The sequence below is a fragment of the Lentinula edodes genome (genome assembly GCF_021015755.1).
Source record: "Lentinula edodes strain Le(Bin) 0899 ss11 chromosome Unknown C8R40scaffold_71, whole genome shotgun sequence".
In the NCBI taxonomy this organism is placed as follows: Eukaryota; Fungi; Basidiomycota; class Agaricomycetes; order Agaricales; family Omphalotaceae; genus Lentinula; species Lentinula edodes.
In genome coordinates this window covers 52,976-72,213 of record NW_025764377.1, presented here as the reverse complement: position 1 = coordinate 72,213, position 19,238 = coordinate 52,976, and the positions used below count along the sequence as shown (strand labels likewise).

At 47.3% G+C, this 19,238-nt stretch overlaps 5 protein-coding genes across 5 annotated transcripts; 2 read left to right on the top strand and 3 right to left on the bottom strand.

Moving 5' to 3' along the window:
• Positions 1-355: 355 nt before the first annotated feature.
• On the bottom strand, positions 356-1,295 carry C8R40DRAFT_1074853 (uncharacterized protein; the record flags this gene model as incomplete). The annotated part of the gene is made up of 4 exons (XM_046226772.1): positions 356-903; positions 962-1,035; positions 1,090-1,199; positions 1,251-1,295. 4 exons carry the CDS (start codon positions 1,293-1,295, stop codon positions 356-358), a joined length of 777 nt encoding a protein of 258 aa, XP_046079470.1.
• Positions 1,296-9,336: 8,041 nt separating this feature from the next.
• Positions 9,337-11,616, top strand: C8R40DRAFT_1062135 (uncharacterized protein; the record flags this gene model as incomplete). Its single annotated transcript, XM_046225454.1, has 2 exons — positions 9,337-9,967; positions 11,114-11,616. The coding sequence occupies 2 exons, from the start codon at positions 9,337-9,339 to the stop codon at positions 11,614-11,616; spliced, it is 1,134 nt and encodes a 377-aa protein (XP_046079469.1).
• A 1,118-nt stretch (positions 11,617-12,734) lies between these two features.
• Positions 12,735-13,752, bottom strand: C8R40DRAFT_1177867 (uncharacterized protein; the record flags this gene model as incomplete). The annotated part of the gene is made up of 6 exons (XM_046232752.1): positions 12,735-12,758; positions 12,815-12,892; positions 12,943-13,149; positions 13,220-13,303; positions 13,353-13,433; positions 13,486-13,752. The coding sequence occupies 6 exons, from the start codon at positions 13,750-13,752 to the stop codon at positions 12,735-12,737; spliced, it is 741 nt and encodes a 246-aa protein (XP_046079468.1).
• A 2,860-nt stretch (positions 13,753-16,612) lies between these two features.
• Positions 16,613-17,945, bottom strand: C8R40DRAFT_1163989 (mitochondrial carrier; the record flags this gene model as incomplete). The annotated part of the gene is made up of 6 exons (XM_046230437.1): positions 16,613-16,735; positions 16,798-16,980; positions 17,038-17,534; positions 17,587-17,735; positions 17,784-17,804; positions 17,863-17,945. The coding sequence occupies 6 exons, from the start codon at positions 17,943-17,945 to the stop codon at positions 16,613-16,615; spliced, it is 1,056 nt and encodes a 351-aa protein (XP_046079467.1).
• Positions 17,946-18,071: 126 nt separating this feature from the next.
• On the top strand, positions 18,072-19,187 carry C8R40DRAFT_1163988 (putative methyltransferase-domain-containing protein; the record flags this gene model as incomplete). Its single annotated transcript, XM_046230436.1, has 4 exons — positions 18,072-18,229; positions 18,283-18,481; positions 18,535-18,717; positions 18,777-19,187. 4 exons carry the CDS (start codon positions 18,072-18,074, stop codon positions 19,185-19,187), a joined length of 951 nt encoding a protein of 316 aa, XP_046079466.1.
• Positions 19,188-19,238: the final 51 nt, after the last annotated feature.

Genomic DNA, 19,238 nt, shown 5'->3' with positions numbered 1-19,238 from the left:
TCCGAATCTTCGAGTCTTAACCAACACTATCCAATAATACTTATATACACGATGTGTACATACTACAGATACATGTACAAGGAAAATGAATGGCCTTTGTTCTACTGAGCACGATGGAGTTGCTTCACTCAAGTATATAGCGTGAGAAACATTTAGGCGCTCACGCGATTTGATAACGCGTTCTGTTTAGGCTCCCTCCCTCACCTCTCTACGCTTCTACATCTTTCTCTTCACACGAAACACTTCTATAGAGTCCAACTCGATAGAAGATCTTCTGGATACAATACGGAGCACACCCTTGCAAACTCGATCCGGAACGTACGCAACGACACAGACATTTATCGAATATTGGACTTCACCGTACCTCAGTTCCTGTACTAATGGAACCACTGTTCATCGAGCCTGCTGCAACCGAACGCGATCTAGACCTCCTGGGCTTTCGTGACCAATAGGTAGTCAAGGTACTAGTGAGCACCCAACTAGGCCTTCCCGACGTAGTCAACTTCAAAGCCCGCTCCGCAATCTTGGGATGAGCTACTCGCTCATTCTCCAGGTCTACTGGTTTCCACGCAAGCCCTCCGCCATCCCGCTCACACCACAACCATAACTGATAGGCTCCATCCTTCATGTTCCTGTGGATGTAGATCGTTGCTAACATCCTCGGGTTCGGTGTTTCGGGAGGGGGTGCGTCCAGGTCAAATGGTGACTGGCTGAAGTACCAAGCAGTCTCTCCTTCGCTATCATGCGACCTGAAACGTGCGGTTTCCAGCTTTGTCGGCCCCAACGCATCGCTCGAAAAGGAATTGGTACGTTTTTCCCCTTCCAAAAAGTATTTTGGCGGACGTGTAGAAGATTTGAAGCTTACGGGTGTAGCTCCTCTAGCTTCCGCATCTTTGACAGAACCTATATCAAGAGACGGACGTCAGCACAAGTCTATGGCGATACAGATGACAACACCAACCAGGACTTGAGGTGGCGGAGCCGTGTTTAAGAGCTCCCTTTGGAGGGGGTGTTTTCGTTCGTCCCCTCGTTTTCCTGTGCTCATGCTCGGAGTTTCGAAGAGGAAATTCAAAGCACTAGTTGACGTACGATTCTTCTGGATTGGGACTGTCAAAGACCTTTTGAATGATCCCATCGTCGTCACTACAGTAACGGTAATACTCGTACGCCTGCTTTCTCCACCAAGTTGATTGGCTAGGCTACGAATAGTCAAGGCAAATATCAGAGGCTTTCCAAATGACATGACACACCATCGAAGTCTGTGTCTCTTCATCCGACGTCTCATAGGGCTCCATCGTTGATTGCGATTCTGAAGATAAGGACCTCAAAACCTTTTTATAAAAACAACTGTCTACTTGAAACTCGCTAAAACATCACGTCCGTCATGGTCATGCTCCTACTAGGATGTCTACGATAGGAACTGTATCTTCACGCTATACCCTTTTAGGTTGATCAGATAATCAACCAATCGTGGTTGTCTACCATATTTCGACTTACATCAGTTCACAAATCACGACTACTGGGTGTCTTCAAACTCCATCTCGTCTCATTTTTTCCGGGTCAAACTCGGTTGTGAAATGGCTCGCCGCCGTAGAGTTGATGGCTCAGGAGATCAGCCATGTCGATGCCACGAATGTTTGAAGCAGGATCCAGAGGGAGTGCTAGCTCCACAGTCGGTTCTAATAGCGCATCGGCATCGAGAACGTCTCAGAGCCGCCTTTGCTTCAGCAACACAAACCGCCGAGACTGAGGCCGCACCGGAGTCCTTCACGACTTCACGTGGCGGGACTGATTCACACCTAGAAAACCAACCTAGTGAAAGCTCCCGCCCAGCTTCTAATTCTTTCGACGAAACCCACGGTTGCAACAATACAGAAACAGTGGCGGATTTCGAAGCCTGGTTGCGTTCTGTAGTCACGGAGATAGGTGTACGAATGGAGGCTCTTCATGATTGCGACCTTGGCTTGGAGTTCATTACCCCTCCTTCTCAAACAATAGCCTTCGAGTTCCCGGATCCCGAAAGTCTATTACTGGTGAATTCTGGACTCTCTGCCCTCAATCCCGGAAGTGCCTCCAATCGTCGTCTATTGGATGCGGAGGCTAGATTTTGTCACTTACTCAGAACAATTCAGGCCCTGCCTCCCGGAGAGCGTTCTATGGGTGTTATAGATGCAGAGGACGAGCTTTTCCAGGCATTGAATGTCATAAAGTACGCAGCCCCTATCATTTTCCTTTTCTCACCGTCTCGATGCCTTTACTTGTACGATACATCATCCCATCACTGTCAAACCCCCATCGATTACTGATCCACCTGACCCATCTTCTCCTTCTATTGGCTTCCGCCACCTTCCTTGTTCCTAAACTGTACAGTATTACATCGTTGTTTCTCGCAGACCGGATTATGTATATATAGCCAACCCTCCACAGCCTGGTCCCTTATCTTGACCTCTCTGTCATTATCTGGGACCAGGTATGTGCTTACTTATTATTACCTATGACTACGATACTCAATATATCTCTGTCATTATCTGGGACCAGCCTGCCGCCGTTCTGCTTAGTCGCTCCGCCTTGTTGCCTTGTCCAGCTGCTCCGCCTCACCGTTCTGCTTAGTCGCTCCGCTTTCCCGCTCCGTTAGTCACTCCGCCTCTGCCGCTTCGTGACATTAGGTCAAGATCCATTACTGCACTGACAGCCTACCGATAAGGTTGTCCTTGCAGGGTCTATAGACACCACGTCTTCCCCAGTTCCGCCCGACTCTGAAACACCTGTTGCCAGTATAGACTGCTCCGCACTCCCGCACGCACTTGACCCCAGAGACCAAGCTCACGCCCATAACAACGACGATACTTGGCGCGATTGCCAGTCTCAACCTTGCCCCAACGCCCTTTCGAACTCAATCCGAGAGCCACTCACTGTGAGCAATATAACCTTCCTGCCGATTCCCCAGCCCCGATTGCCTACTCCCATCATGTCGACTCCTATCCCGCCTGCCCCAAACACCTCTGCGGAGGATCTCATGGCTCAGCTCATCAGACAAGTAGCTAACCTTGCTACAGCTATGGAGGAACGCTCATCCTCTAAGTCAAGCATGAACAAACCCGAGGTTTTCAAGGGTAAAGATGGCGCTGAAGCCCGTCGCTTCATGGCTCAGTTCCAGAATTGGGCGTCAGAACAACCGGATCTCGCCAAAAGCCAAGTAAAACTCATCAAGTCCGCCTTGGGCTTCTTCACAGAAAGTGCCGGAGATTGGGCAACTCCCCATCTGCTACATTTCAATGCGGAAAATCCCCCTTTCGGAGGAAATTGGGAGGCGTTCCTGAAGGAATTTAGCCAACGGTTTGAACCAATGGACCCAGGTATGGAAGCCCGTAGCGAGATCAAGAATCTCAGGCAAAGTAAAGGACAGACAGTTGCGGAATTCGCTCAGAAGTTCAAGGATATCGGAGATCGGACTGAAATGTCTGATATTGACTTGCGGGAACGTTTCTTCACTGCATTACTCCCAGAGATCCGACAACACCTCATCACCGTAAACATTGCCCAAGGAATTGCTCCGACTCTGAAGGAGGCAATCAAACGGGCCATATCAGTGGATGTCTACCTGCACGATCCCACCATGACTGGCCGGAACTCTGGATACCCTCCCACGCATACCGCTCACACTACCCCTGCTGACCCCCATGCTATGGACATTGATGCAACCCACACCAGTAATGGGAATACTAGGGAAGCATTCCTAGCTCGCATGCGAGGACGATGCTTCGGCTGCGGTGCCCAAGGACATGTCAAGCAAAACTGCCCACACCGAGAAACCACCTGCCGCTACTGTGGACGTCGAGGACATCTGGAAGCAGTCTGCCAAGACAAATTCATGGGACTCGGACGAGACCGAGGCCGACGCCAGCAACCTCGACGCCAACAGATATCCGCTACGGGACCCGCGCCATTCTCCCTATTCCCAAACGAATCCGTCCAAATCGCGTCCTCGACCCCAACATCTGCTCCTGCACCCGTAGCTGCTACTCTGAGCCCCCCTAACCAGGACTTTTCCAATCAGATTGGTCAAATAAGGGAATTACTTGATCGTGCTAACGCTATGTCCTCCTCGTCCTCTGGCTTTCAACAGGGTTTTTAAAGAGGGTACCCGCTTCGGCTGCACCGAGAGTACCCCGTAATCAGTTTGTTATGTTCGCTACTTCCTCGTATGACTCGCACCCATCATGTACAATATCGTCGATCCGGGAATTAAACTCTACTTCCCCACATTTCCGAATTCATGCGAGACTAAGAGGAAGGAATCACAGTATAACAACTGCAGCCATGGTAGACTGTGGAGCTACCGCCCTGTTTTTAAACCAAGACTTTGTCACCCGGAACCATGTAAGATGTGCACCCCTCCATAAACCAATCGACGTTTTTAATATCGATGGAACACCTAACCGAGCTGGACGGATAACCCATTTTGCACGTCTAGCACTCACAGTGGATAATCAAGAGCGATGGATGGACTTTCTGATCACCAACCTAGGAGGTGAAGACATCATCCTTGGACTCCCCTGGCTACGGAAGGTAAATCCGGAGATTGATTGGGAGAAAGGACGACTTTCAGTAAAGCCTCCTCGAGTAACGATAGAAGAAGTCCCAGACGAGGAGATCTTGTACTCTCATCTAGCCGCCACTCACACAGAAACCCCGATCCTCGAACTCCCGGAACTGGAACCTCCCGCAGAAAACCCCCACATTGAGGTGCCACTAGAAGCGACCCTTGAACCGAGTGAATCAGCAGCGGTGGAAGAACCACCAATACACCGAATTCGAGCCAATCATAAAACTCGCTGGGCATGGGTAAAAGCAGGAATTCTAGAGGAACAGACGGAGGAAGTCTGGTGCGCCGCAGGATTCACTTACTCCCAGCAGCTAGCAGAGGAAGCCAACCGAGACAAACCCGTTAAAACCTTCGAAGAAATGGTCCCTGAGCAGTATCGTGATTTCAAGAAGGTTTTCTCAGAATCCGCCTCCGAACGATTACCTGCCCACCAACCTTGGGACCATGCGATTGATCTCGTACCTGGAGCACCGGCAACCATGCGTACCAAGATTTATCCCATGTCCCTAAACGAGCAGGAGGAGTTGGATCGTTTCCTAGAAGAAAACCTACGGAAAGGCTATATCGTCCCCTCAAAATCACCAATCTCATCACCGGTCTTCTTCGTAAAGAAGAAGGATGGGAAACTCCGTTTCGTACAAGACTACCGGAAACTGAACGAGTACACTGTGAAGAACCGATACCCTCTCCCGTTAGTTGCTGACATCATTAGTCGACTTCAGGGAGCCAGATACTTCACGAAGTTTGATGTCCGCTGGGGTTACAATAACATACGGATTAAGAAGGGGCATGAATGGAAAGGCGCGTTTGCAACAACCCGAGGCTTGTTCGAGCCTAAGGTCATGTTCTTTGGTCTCACAAATTCCCCTGCCACGTTCCAAGCACTTATGAATGCTATATTTGCTGATCTCATTGCAGCCGGCAAGGTGGCAGTCTACCTAGATGACATCCTTATCTTCAGTAACGATCTCGAGGAACACCGACGAATGGTACGGGAAGTATTAACCCGGTTAGAAAAGCACGACCTCTACCTACGACCAGAAAAATGCGAATTTGAACAACAACAGATTGAATACCTCGGACTCATCATCTCAGAAGGGGAGGTGAGAATGGATCCGGTAAAAGTAGCGGCTGTTCGCGACTGGCCAGTCCCTACTAATCTTCGGGAACTACGAGGGTTCTTGGGATTTGCAAACTTCTACCGACGCTTTATCCGGAATTTTGCCAAAATAGCACGACCTCTGAACGACCTGACGAAGAAAGACACCAGCTTTACCTGGACCGACACTCAACAGAAAGCATTTGATACCCTTCGAGAAGCCTTCATCTCCGCACCGATCCTTGCTCTATGGACACCAGACAGGCCTACTCGAATCGAGGTAGACGCATCAGGCTTTGCCACGGGAGGCGCCCTTATGCAGAAGCAAGACGATGGCCAATGGCATCCGGTAGCCTTCAGATCGGCATCCATGCAGCCAGCGGAACGGAACTACGAAATCTACGATCGAGAAATGCTTGCTATCATTGAAGCACTGAAGGATTGGAGGAACTTTCTAGAAGGACTCCCTCAACCATTCGACATCATTACGGACCATTCGAACCTCGAATTCTGGCGCACTGCACAAGATCTCACCCGTCGACAAGCCCGATGGGCCCTCTATCTGTCACGGTTTGACTTTCATATGATCCACCGCCCTGGCAGAGTAAACACCCAAGCTGATGCTCTCTCCCGCATGGCAGTTCATCATGTATCGGACAGCAATGATAACCGGCAACAGACAGTCCTTAAACCTGGCCACTTCGTAAAAATTGCAGCTTCGATCCTACAGAACCCCTTAGAGGATCGTATCCGGAAAGCCTCAGAACGGGAGGCACAGGTATTGGAGGGTCTCAAAACAGTCAAAGAGCACGGACTACAGCGCTTGGCCAATGGGATAGCCGAATGGGAAGAAGACAATGGGTTGGTCTACTACCGAGGTCGAGTATACGTACCAGCAAACGACGACCTACGCACTGAGGTACTCCGTCAATGCCACGACAATCCAACTGCAGGACACCCCGGACTACACGGGACACTCAACTTGGTCAGTACCCATTTCTGGTGGCCTACGTTGCGCTCTTTTGTGGAAAAATACGTTGAGGGATGCGAGGTTTGTGCCCGTAAGAAGATCCAGCGACACCCACGGGCCGTAACTCAACCATTAGATGTACCATCCGGTCTATGGGAAGAGGTAGGGGTTGACCTGATAACACAGCTACCTAACTCCCAAGGCTACGATGCTGTCTTGGTTTGCACAGACCTGTATGGAAAACAAATTCACGCCATTCCTTGCACCAGCTCCATCACAGCCGAAGGCGTTGCCGATATTTACTACCGAGAGATCTTCCGTCTCCATGGTCTTCCTCTTCACTTTAAATCCGACCGCGGACCCCAGTTTGCAGCTAAACTCATGCGATCCCTTCTCGCTAGGCTAGGAATTAAATCAGATCTAACCTCCGGATACCGTCCTCAGTCTAATGGCCAAACCGAACGAGCAAATCAGGAAGTAGAGAAATACATCCGCCTCTATGTAGGACGACGACAAGATGACTGGGCAGAGCACCTTCCCATGGCGGAGTTTGTGATTAACTCACGGACTCATTCTGCGCTAGGCATGTCCCCGTTCGAGCTAACCTACGGCTATCTTCCCCTGTTCAATATCCCAGTGGGCCAACAAAGCGGTATTCCAGCTGTGGATGACCGTATACGGATTCTCCGAGAAGCGCGACAAGATGCCGGAGCTGCCTTACACCTAGGAAAGAAACAACAGAAGGAGGGATACGAACGCGGGAAGCGGAAAGCTCATCAATTTAAAGTTGGAGACCTAGTCTGGCTCAGTGCGGAGGACATTAACCTTCAACTTTCCAGTGAAAAGTTAGGAGATCGACAGCTTGGCCCTTATCGCATTCTGGAGAAAATTGGCCCTTTAGACTACCGCCTTGACCTTCCCCTATCCCTAGATCGCCTCCATCCCGTCTTCCATGTTGATAAACTATACCCCTGGAAAGGTAACTCCATTAATGGCGAAATACCAACACCACCAGAGCCGGTATACTTAGAGGATGAAGACGAACCGGAATACGAAGTAGAGGAGATCTTAGACAGCCGGGTTCGATGGAAGAAGTTGGAATATTTGGTTAAGTGGAAAGGTTACGACGCAGGGCACAACTCTTGGGAACCCGCAGCCAACCTCACTCGAGCACCAAAAATTGTTCGGGCCTTTCATAAAAAACACCCAACAGCGGCGAAGCCTTGACCATCGAGGGCAATGGTCATAAGGAGGGGGGTAATGTCATAAAGTACGCAGCCCCTATCATTTTCCTTTTCTCACCGTCTCGACGCCTTTACTTGTACGATACATCATCCCATCACTGTCAAACCCCCATCGATTACTGATCCATCGATTACTGATCCACCTGACCCATCTTCTCCTTCTATTGGCTTCCGCCACCTTCCTTGTTCCTAAACTGTACAGTATTACATCGTTGTTTCTCGCAGACCGGATTATGTATATATAGCCAACCCTCCACAGCCTGGTCCCTTATCTTGACCTCTCTGTCATTATCTGGGACCAGGTATGTGCTTACTTATTATTACCTATGACTACGATACTCAATATATCTCTGTCATTATCTGGGACCAGCCTGCCGCCGTTCTGCTTAGTCGCTCCGCCTTGTTGCCTTGTCCAGCTGCTCCGCCTCACCGTTCTGCTTAGTCGCTCCGCTTTCCCGCTCCGTTAGTCACTCCGCCTCTGCCGCTTTGTGACATTGAATAAGGTCCATCGGATCAAAGAGAGGCATTGGCAAGCAAAGGCCTATCGTAACAGAGACGGGGGACTGAATGTTGACAACAGTAAGTATTCTCTTCTCCCTCAGGGATATTTCCAGTGTCTTAACCGTCTTTAGGTCGTCGCTTTACTCGGAAACAGATGACCGAGGAAGCACCCACTCTCATAGCTGCATTGATAATATATGTCAAATTTCAGACTCCAGTTCGTAAAATGCGAGTAATACTGGCACTTTTTCGCTGTATCATCAAAGGATTAGTGCGAAGACAGAAGATAGATTCGCAGGTCGCATCTCGGATTCCTGAAGATATTCACACCATTGTCGACCATTATGATCTTGATCCGACATTACACATTTCCATTGCGTGCCCAAACTGTTATGCGCTCTTTCCTTTTACGAATGAGGCAATCAGTATTTCCGAAAATGCACTCAGAGCCAATCAACCTCTACCTGTGTGTAACGAGAGATCTCACCCAGACTTGCCACCGTGTGGTGCGACATTATGGCGCACTCGCCGCATTGGAACGCGTAATTTTGTCACTCCTATCAGGAAACAGGTTTTCCAAGATCTGCAAGAGTGGATTGGGAGAATCTTAGCTATCCCGGGCCTCGAAGATATAATTGATCAACATCAACGACGCCCGCTACCATCGATGGAATCTCCAGAAAGAGATTTCGTTGATTCATCTACATTTCGATGCTTCAAGGGCGCAGATGGTCAGCCGTATGCGACACCTCAGATGGGTCCTTCGGGATCACCAGACCTGCGACTCGTCATGAGTCTCGGATTTGATGCTTTCAACCCCTTCTTCTTGAAAGAACAACACGCCTCCTTCAGCTCTACCGCGTTATACATGGTAATCTTGTCCCTACCCGAACATCTTCGATATCAGCCGAAGTACATGTATCTAGTAACAATCATTCCCGGAAAACCTTCCCGACATAACATCAATCATACCTTGCGCAGGCTAGTCCAACAGTTGCTCCCTTTTTGGGAAGGAGTGTATTACATGTGTACTGCACGATATACTCTTGGTCGAACAATCTTCGCGGTGCTAATCCCTGCCGTATGTGATACGGAGGGTGCTCATCAACTTTCGGGATTCGCTTCACACAGCCATACATACTTTTGCAGACGATGTTTACTTCCAATTCAAGATATCCATAACCTCGATCCGGAGAAATGGGTGATGAGGGACTGGAATAAGCATCGACAGTTGGCTTTCGAATGGAAAGAAGCCCCCATGGCGCGACGTAATACGATCTACCAGGAGAACGGACTCCGGTGGTCAGAGCTATTAGATCTGCCATACTGGGATCCCATTCGGTTTACGGTCATTGACGATATGCACCTTGGATATCTTGGCCTTTTTGAGACACATCTTCGTGAAATATGGAAGATCGATGACAAGAAAAATGGTGGCAATGGACTTCACCCGGACACTAAGGACCAAAAGAAGATATCTAACGCGAGTCTTCGGAAATTTTTAAATGAAATTCGACAAAATGATCCATCCTTGGGATCTATCCTGAGTGAAGAAAACAAAGGAGTCCTTTGGTATCTCACCTTTGTGCTCGGACTACGTACTGGACTTCGCACCAAGAAAGCAATGGTGGACCAGATTCTGCAATGGGTAAGCTCACTGACTGAAGAATTTCCATTAGTCTGAAGTTACACAGCGTATGTCATCGCAGCGGGAAGAGGTACCCGAGATTCCACCACTGAACTATGACAATGTTCCAGATGGCTGGAACACTTACGATATTTCACATCCAAGAGATGCCGTTCGTTCATCTCTGCCTCCTGTGACAATGTTCTTTCACTCATGCGTTATTCAAAATAGCCTGTCCCTCTCAATGAAGTTACAGATACCAACCTTTCTGAGACAGATCAAGCTTCAAGTCTCAGCCTTTCTGAGGCAGATGAAGTTTCAGATTCCGGTTTTTCCAAAGCAGTATGTCTTCGTTTCTTTTTAGAATAGCCCTTTTAGATTGAATCAATTCCTGTAGTCAGTTGATTCGAAGGTCTCATCGGTCATTGATCCTTCAGAAATGCCACCGGTGTTACGTCCTGCTCCACCACTCGTCTTCGATGGAGATCAGGCTTTCGAAAACCTGAAGTCTAGAATACTTAATCTGACCACCAGGCCTCCCTCACTCCACAACAGGACAAAATCAGTCCTTCGAGCTTTATGCCAAGATTTTGGGATTCGCTACAATACAACCGATAACAAAAAAATCCTTGTTGCCCGAATCATGCTTTATGTACGTGCATTCTTTCGAGATAATTTGTTTCCTCACAATCCGAAAATATCTATCTATCTATCAGCGTCAAGAATATGGATCGGACGATGATTATGTCTCAAAGATACGATATGATAAACTCAAACGAACCTTCGAAGCGGACGAGCCCTCCAGATCAAGCCTGATGAAATTCGAGCATGAATATCTACAGAAATTATGCGTAGAATACAAAATTCCACCTTTTGATTCTAGTCAACCTGGTATCACCTCTTTGACGAAAGATGTCATGGTACAAAGGATATTAATCTGGGTGAGTAAAGATCTTCAGTTATGCAATGAGCGAGTCTTGACTATAATGCAATTAGCGTCAAGAATATCGTGATAGCAGCCTCAGGCCGAAATCAGGATCCAGTCCTCGCCATGTCATTGGCAAAGATCTTTTGGAGGAAATCTGGGCCGACATGAAATGGACTGTTCTTCCGAACTGGATTCAGCCGCCGCCCTCAGAATGGGGCACATCTGCTTCAGGCAAGCTCAGTGCTGATGAATATAAAGTCATCTGTTCGATCTCACTAGTCATCACTCTCATTCGGGTTTGGGGTTATGAAAATGACAAGGGAGTCGACTCTCGTCGTTTCAAGATGTTAGAGAACTTCTTGGACCTTGTTCACTCTATGCGTGTCCTGTTTTTTCGTGAAACATCACAAAAGTCGCGCGCCTACTACAAATCTCATATCCTCAAATACCTGCGTGGTGTCCTTGAGCTATACCCTGATTTTACCCTGAAGCCTAATCACCATCATGCTGTTCACATCGTTACTGATCTGGAAACCATGGGTCCGGGTCATGCTCACAGTACACCAGTGTTCGAGCGCATCAACCATTCCTTACAACAACTCAATACCAATCGACGTCTGGGTAAGCTAATGTACTCCTAATGTTCTCATTCGGACAATAATTGTGTCTTTTAGGGGAAGTTGAAGCTACAATGTTAACTTCTTATTGCCGGCAAGCCAACCTCCAAGTCATCTTAGATCATAACACGGATTTACAAGGAGAAATCAACGAGGCATTGACCGCCTTAACAGATATCGATCGTGAAGATCATCGTGGTATATTTGCCGGGACTGATTTAGTGGCTTGGGCAAGCACTGAATTCAAAACAAACCCCGCTTGCATTGAAAAACCCACTCTGGATCGTATCATCTATCATTTATGTGACGTATACGGTGTTTTGAGTTCACACTGGGATGGTAAAGTTTCTCGACAAATACATACTGTGGGAGGAGTTGCGGCTGGGCGGGTAATCTACTCCCCCTCCATCCGTCAGAATTCTGTTGTTTTCCGCGACAATGGAAGAGTATGTGCTGGCACGATTGAACAGGTCATACGTCACTCTCATCCCCACCCTGTCACTCAAAAGACAGTTTCTATCACATACTTCGAAGTCATTGTTATGGAGCCAATCGATGCAGATGATGATCTCTATCGGAGACTGAACTGTGGATGGTTATGCCTTCAAAAGCCTGCAGTCCCAAAAATTCTAACTGTACCGTTGTCACACATTGTTTCGCATTTCGTCCGCACAGACCTGTCATTCAAAATCAAAGGAAAACCTATTACACATGTATACCCTGTCCCGAAGGTGATCCTATGGCTTCCTTCAGTGATATACTGATTCGTGACATTCTTCCCTATAGTTCTACCATGGCAATGATTCAGGAATGCCAGCACCGGTTCGTGCTTGAGGGTCGGAGGAAGGGTTGTCCATCTGCTTTAGTTTGGGTATTATGCACATTGCAAAAAGCATGTTATAGTTAGATCCGAGAATGAACTCATTATATTGGATATATGTTAGCTGACTAGATACTGAGTTAACATACGAGGAAGTGAAGCTATTCAACTGGCCTGACAATTCACGCACTGCAACGTCATGCATGCTTGGGACCAGTTATGTAGGTTCCTTAGCAACACCTTTGCTCGTTTATTGCTGAATAGTGAGGATCATGTCCGCATGACAGATATATAACGCGGGTTTCACAAGAATCATTCCACATTATGTTAAAACATGTATGGCACCCTAAAGTTGATGATAATACATAGTACTGCAGCCCAATCTCCCAGTGTAGATATTACCAACCAGAAGATGAGAGTACAGATGAAGATGCCTACAAGAGATGTCATATCCAAGGCGGTTTGGAGAATAGGATTTGTCTGTCAAATGATGAGCCCACTAAACATCAGTGTAATTCGAGCAGTCCTACTATCTCTGTGATGTTCTCTCGACCTGGGACTTGATCGCCAGCATATCGCTCAAGTTGAGCAAAGGTAAAAACTGCAGCACTTGGAACCAGAAATCCAACACCAACGGCATGCGGTTGACTCTGGAACATGACCGAAAGTTTCCAGAGTAACTTGACAGAGAACGACAAGTAGCTAATGATCCCCACATTGAAGAGAACTTTGGGGAGCTGGAGATCAATCAGCAAGGTATTGGAAAGGTAAGCATGAAGAAGCAGAATGATGAACACGGTCACTCACGAGAAAGTCTCTGGGGATAAACGAGCGAATCAGGGGTATTGCAGCAATTCGGCGACATATATCCTTAGTTGAGGAGCTTTCTTTCTGTGCAATTGTGAGACAAGCTGGTGATTACGATTCATAAAGTTCGGACCTTGAGTTGAGTAAAATCGTCTTCTATAATGGTGTCTTGCAAAGAATCGCTTCGACGGTGATTGGCTGTATGGTGAATCTGCTTGAGAGTATCGAATTAAGCGGCAACCGCGAAGACCAGATAGCATGTTTACTGGAGCATTCATTGCATGAGGTCCGACTTGTTCTGCATCGTTTACTTCCATGGTTTCCACTATCAAGTATGAAGCGATCTGAGTCAGATGTTCCTGCCCGAAGAGCAGATTGCTCACAAAGGTGCCCAACTTCGTTGGATCTCGGGGTGTAAAGAGTGTAATTTCGATTGGCCCCCTACTGAGTTGGACTCTGTAGGAATCGCCGACAAAGGACAAGGAGTCGGACAAATCAGGAGCGTTTGTAAGCGCCCAAAGAATTGATTTCATTAGATAATCAAATTATCGGTCACTTCTGTCTTAACCTGACACTTTGATTTATCCCTTACCATCGTCTTGTATTCGAGTCAAACTCGTTACAAGCTATCTTACTCTTCAATCAACATGATCTGGAACACGATCTGAAGAAGCATTACCTCGAGTCGGCTCAAGAGATTGCTAGAGTCGACTAGTGTCGACTCTTGCGCATCATTCTCAACCAGCCAGAACTTCCGCATTCAACCTCCTTGGCTCACACATACGATACGCTCTACCCTAGTCGGTCAATCTGTCAGTCTTTCTCACTCATACCTTTGTTGTTTACCACCGCCGACCTAAACGTCTCTTTTTGTAGCCTTCGGAACTTGAGATCTTACAAATGAAGAACCTCCTTCACAAAACTGGAGTTGGGACGAGTTACCCCAGCTACTTAGACATCCTCCATTACTCTCCTGATACCCATGTATACTATTTAGGCCAAACTTTCAATCAATATATTCTGCCCAGCTCCCCAATCCTATGGAATGAAGGCCTTGGACTGACATCTTATGGAGTGGCTCAAGCAAATACTATCTTGCTTCGGAGTTGACCAATTCAGGGTGGGCTTTCTTTGCAAAATCATTTCAGAATGAGTGAACATGAAGGTATTGTGGTTCCAAGAGGCCTGATAGTCATTATCTAATCTCATCGACAGCGATATAATACCCATCACAACATGGCTAGCCATTCCTCAGGTCCCTGAGCACAACAATTTTGACCACAAACGTCTAGCGCACTATTCCATGCTAAGCATGCTCATTGGTGTCCATCTACCTCCACCCCCGATCCCGGACCACAACAGCTCATATACTGACGATCCACCACGCCCACCTGCTCCACCCTCTCAGTATACATGCAACTGCAAACTCACCAGCAGCTGGTTGATACACAAGACGCTAAATACGCTTTATCCGTCTAAATGTTCATCCAGTTTGTTGAGTTTGTTGCCATCTCTGCTCAGAAAATGTGTTTCACTGGGTTCAAGATTCTATGGTTGCAGGAGGCCCGATAGTCATTATCTAATCCCATCGACAGCGACATAATACCCATCACAGCATGGTTAGCATTCCTGAGGCTCTTCTTGTCCACATCCAAATCACCCACAAACGTATAGCACACAGTCCAAGCTACAAGCGTACCCGATATACTTCACCAAACACATATTGTCTGTTTAAACACTAATCTGGATCGCTACTACACCCGCTCCCCAGGCGCTTCATCCCAGCCTTCTAAATCTCCTCGTACCGCGCGCTCCCCCCGATCCGAGTCGCGATATTCGAGTCGCGATATTGGAGTCGCGCACAATGGCAAGACGCTCCAGCCGCTCACTTCACGCTCTATACACGTCCAGACGCTCCCGCCCCCCGTCGCCAGCGGATGGGCCCGGTTTTTTGTACGCTTTCGTCGATTCCGATGTCTACTGGAAAGTAGGCATGACCAGCGACTACGACCGGCGGAAGGCAGAGTGGGACAGACAGTGTCCGTGTCCCAGCAGAGTTTGGCTCCCCCCTATACAGGTTGTATGGCGAAGGAAAGCTGGTGCGTTCCTGGCTGATTTTTCCAATTCAATACATATTTATTTGCTTTCAGAATCGTTGGCGCACATTTTATTGGAACATAGGTGCCTCAGCCGACCTCGCAATTACTGTGCTAACTGTCCGTGCGGTTCACGTCTCTATCCTTACGCTAATTCATGCTGTGTTGCAAAGGTTCCATGGCACACATCGAAATATTTATCATCCCTGGTCATTGGTGGTATATCTGGAGAACCATCATTCTACCAGTCCTTGTAAGAGCAGCAGCAGCATAATGGTATGTAACTTTCAGCTTTCTTTGATGTGGTATGTGACTGACAAGCTAATAGATTCAGAGAGGTCAATGGTTTACCTATGAATTTCTTGTACACAATGTATATACATATAATGGTGCTATCTAGGGCAGAGTTGTAAGGCAAGCTTGCTGGAATATACTGATTATGAATGAATGAGCACATAGATAAGTCCCTACCTACCATTCTGAAGATTCTACTGACACAAATAACTAGATGATCGTCGACGTCCCGACATTCGCGACCCTGCTATGTTTCGATGTATCGATATCGAGACGTCTCGACGTCTTGACGTCTCGATATCGACGACGTCTCGATGTCAAGGCGTCTCGATATCGACGACGTCACGACGTCACGACGTCCCGACATCGCGTACCCCTATTCTCGGTGAGATTATTCTGAAGAACCTCATGCTCTCCACGCGGCGAATATTCCGCGAAAATTTCAAACTATCCCAGTAAGATTACGCTGCAATTATTCAAAATAATCCCAGTAAATTCGCACATTAATTTATAGTAGATTATACTAAAAAATTCTTGCATATTCAGCACGCGAAAACATTGAAAAATGACGTTGGGTTTTATTTAACTATTCCCGGGTGGTTTAGCGGTGGAATTTTCTGTATAATCACAATGTATTCTCTACATAATATCCGTCCGATTATAATGTGATTAAATCAAATATTCTGTTCGCGCTTAATGGTAGAATTTTGTACCTAATCTCACCTTATTCGCGGCCTATTCGCGGCAAGATAAGGCTCTCATCCCCGCAGTGCATTGGCCGCAAATGAGTATGTACACAGACGCGTCAAACTGCCCAATACTTACATCGGTACGTCTCGGTGCGCGTAACATGATCATGCTTCGCTTTCAGTTACTGCTTTTCGTCCCTAAACGCTCGTACAATAGTAAGTATTGCAGCAGATGGACCTGTATGTGTTGCAACAACTTGCAAGAGCACTCTCAGAGACTAAGATACAATCTTTCTATCATGATCTACGTAGGCCTACTTGGAACGCATTTGAGCTAACAGTACAATGAAAGCCAGCGTCCACTTTTCGAATTGTTCTTTGGACATGAATAGTAGAGCTTGAGAAAGAACGGCCTTGACTATTTGTGCCTCCATACCCTGGTGAGCAGTTGCAGATGGATCAACAAAAAAGGTTTCTAAGAAAGATCTACGAATCGCACCTGATACCAGCCAAAAAAGCCTTCTCGCTTGAACACCTTGCCAAGAACGTCAAGGGCTCCTGGGTGTTTTGATCCTGAATGGTGATACGTGTGAGGTGGGGGGATGTCTTTGGGATCATCATCATGGATGTCTGCGCTCCGCGCCTGAATGCGGACTTTTGCCATAATATATGGGTAAGTTACCTGAGGTAGGCTATGCGTGAGATTCTAGTGGGGGGGGAGGATAGATGACGGTCGTACAATTGTAGCTAAAGTCTTGCTGAGGGATCCTACAACGAATGACTGCCAAGCTGTCATTTTGTCACTTGAACCTCCTTTAGCTTTGGCTAGTAGGAGAAGGCTCTTGACCCGCTCATACATGCCATATGTGATAGCTGGGTTCACGGTAAGAACTAAGCCGGGTTTGATACCCAACCACAAGCCTGCTACTCCTTCTTCTTCGACAATTTCCCGGGCAACTGCCATGAAGGAGTCATCCGCATTAAGCTCAGAAACTTCGGACGCATTTGAAGGAAGTGTAATGGAAGATGGTTTCGTTACACGACCGACCTGCTGCCGGGTAGCAATGACTGATACGGGTATCGTGAATATCTGGGCGAGCGCGCCGGCCGCGGCACCGAGTAAAAGCTCAGCAGCTGTGGACAATGCTGGAGCCTTGGATCCCTTTGGTAACTTGCGAGTTATTCGAGATATATAGGAATTTCTGACAAAGGAATAGAAGAAAAAGTAAGCGTATTCTGCAAAGATACAATGAGTTGCATGGAAAGCTACTGCGTCAGACAGACGCACGCATGGAAAAAGTATTCAGCATTGTTGCTCCAAATCCACTGTATAACGCAAGAAGACCTTCCTTCCTAAATATCCGAATAATCAAGGCGAACATCGACGAATCATCTTTTCCTTTGCTCTTCGGAAGGGCTTGTATACGCGTCTTGGCGCTGTAGCTCTATAAGATAAATAATGATCAAGCAGCTTGTGGAACGTACACGTCTAGCGGATAGACAACACTGACATCAATCGTCAATTCCGGACGAGAATCTGAACAAGTTGTTGCAAGAGACTCACGCAGTACTAAAACAAGCGCCTAAAGCTCCTGCCAGAGCAGCGGCCAAAGGGGTCAACGTTTGGGGTTTTGCCTTTGAAGACATGGAGGAAAGATACAAGCAAAAGCGTTACCCCCGGTACTCTTTTGGATGTTCATCCATTGCCGGATGCGCCGCAGAACAGACTATAGTAGGATTTCACATGCAAAGAAAGAGCACAGCCACAACATCATGTTAGACTCAAACCCAAATTTCAATTTCCCAAAATATCTCGATATCCAGCCTTCTACCTTTTCTGTCGCGAAAGATTCGAGCACATTATCCGGTATATACGGACATGAATCGCAAAGACAGGCTATTGAGACGTACGGAATCGCAGGAAGAGTCTGGTGAGTCAGTCACTGCTCTAATTTGAAGATGATAACCCTTCGAGGCGTTATAGGGAGGCGGCATATATTCTTAACATATACCTCAATCCACCTTCAAATCTCATCTTTAATCCCGCCTTCCCATGCGAGGAGAAGCGCAAAAGCATCCGGATAATTGAGCTTGGCTCTGGTTCGGGCATGGTTGGTATCAATGTTGCGCTTTCTCTCAAATTACAGCTCGGCGACCGGCTGGTTTTAACTGATCTCTCAGAAGTACCTGTTTATCTATATCTTTTTTGCGTCGTCTCAAAATTCTTGCCCTGTAGGTTTGTCCTTTACTTGAGAGTAACTTGGAAGCTGGATGCAAGGACCCCAAACTACGCGATCTGATCTACGTTCGCCCATTGGCTTGGGGAAACAGTGAACATGCCAATCGCATCAGATCTGAGCTGGTGGCTGATCAACGCTCGCATTGTCCCCCGCTCACTCATATCTTGTGCAGCGATTTGGTGAGCCTTCACTTCTAATCTAATCTTAATTTCAAGATGCCAAGGTGAATTTTTTGTAGGTCTATTTTCCCGAATTGCTGGCACCATTACTCCGTACACTCATTGATCTTACATCGCGCCCATTCGCAAGTCCCCAGCTCGAGGTCCTAATATCGTACAAAATTCGCAGTTTATCAAAAGAAACCCCATTTTGGGCTGCATTTGGTTTGTGGTTCACATATGAACCTGTCCTCGTTCGCGAGCAACTTCCGGATAGCTCTCTCTCCTCTTGGCAACGATTTGGCTCTGCTTTTGAAGGGCCGATGTTCATCTTTATTGCTCGACGTCGCCCGGAATCTTTGGATTGGATCATTCCTTCAGAAGATAACGATCTATTGGCAGGTTTCGGTGCATATGGAACTATGCATCCGAAAGTTGATGATACCTTTGAAAACATATTGTTCATGTCGTTGGGCGACACAACAGAGTGACTCATTTGTTCGAACTGGTACAGCTTGTTTACAAGTACACGCACAATACCG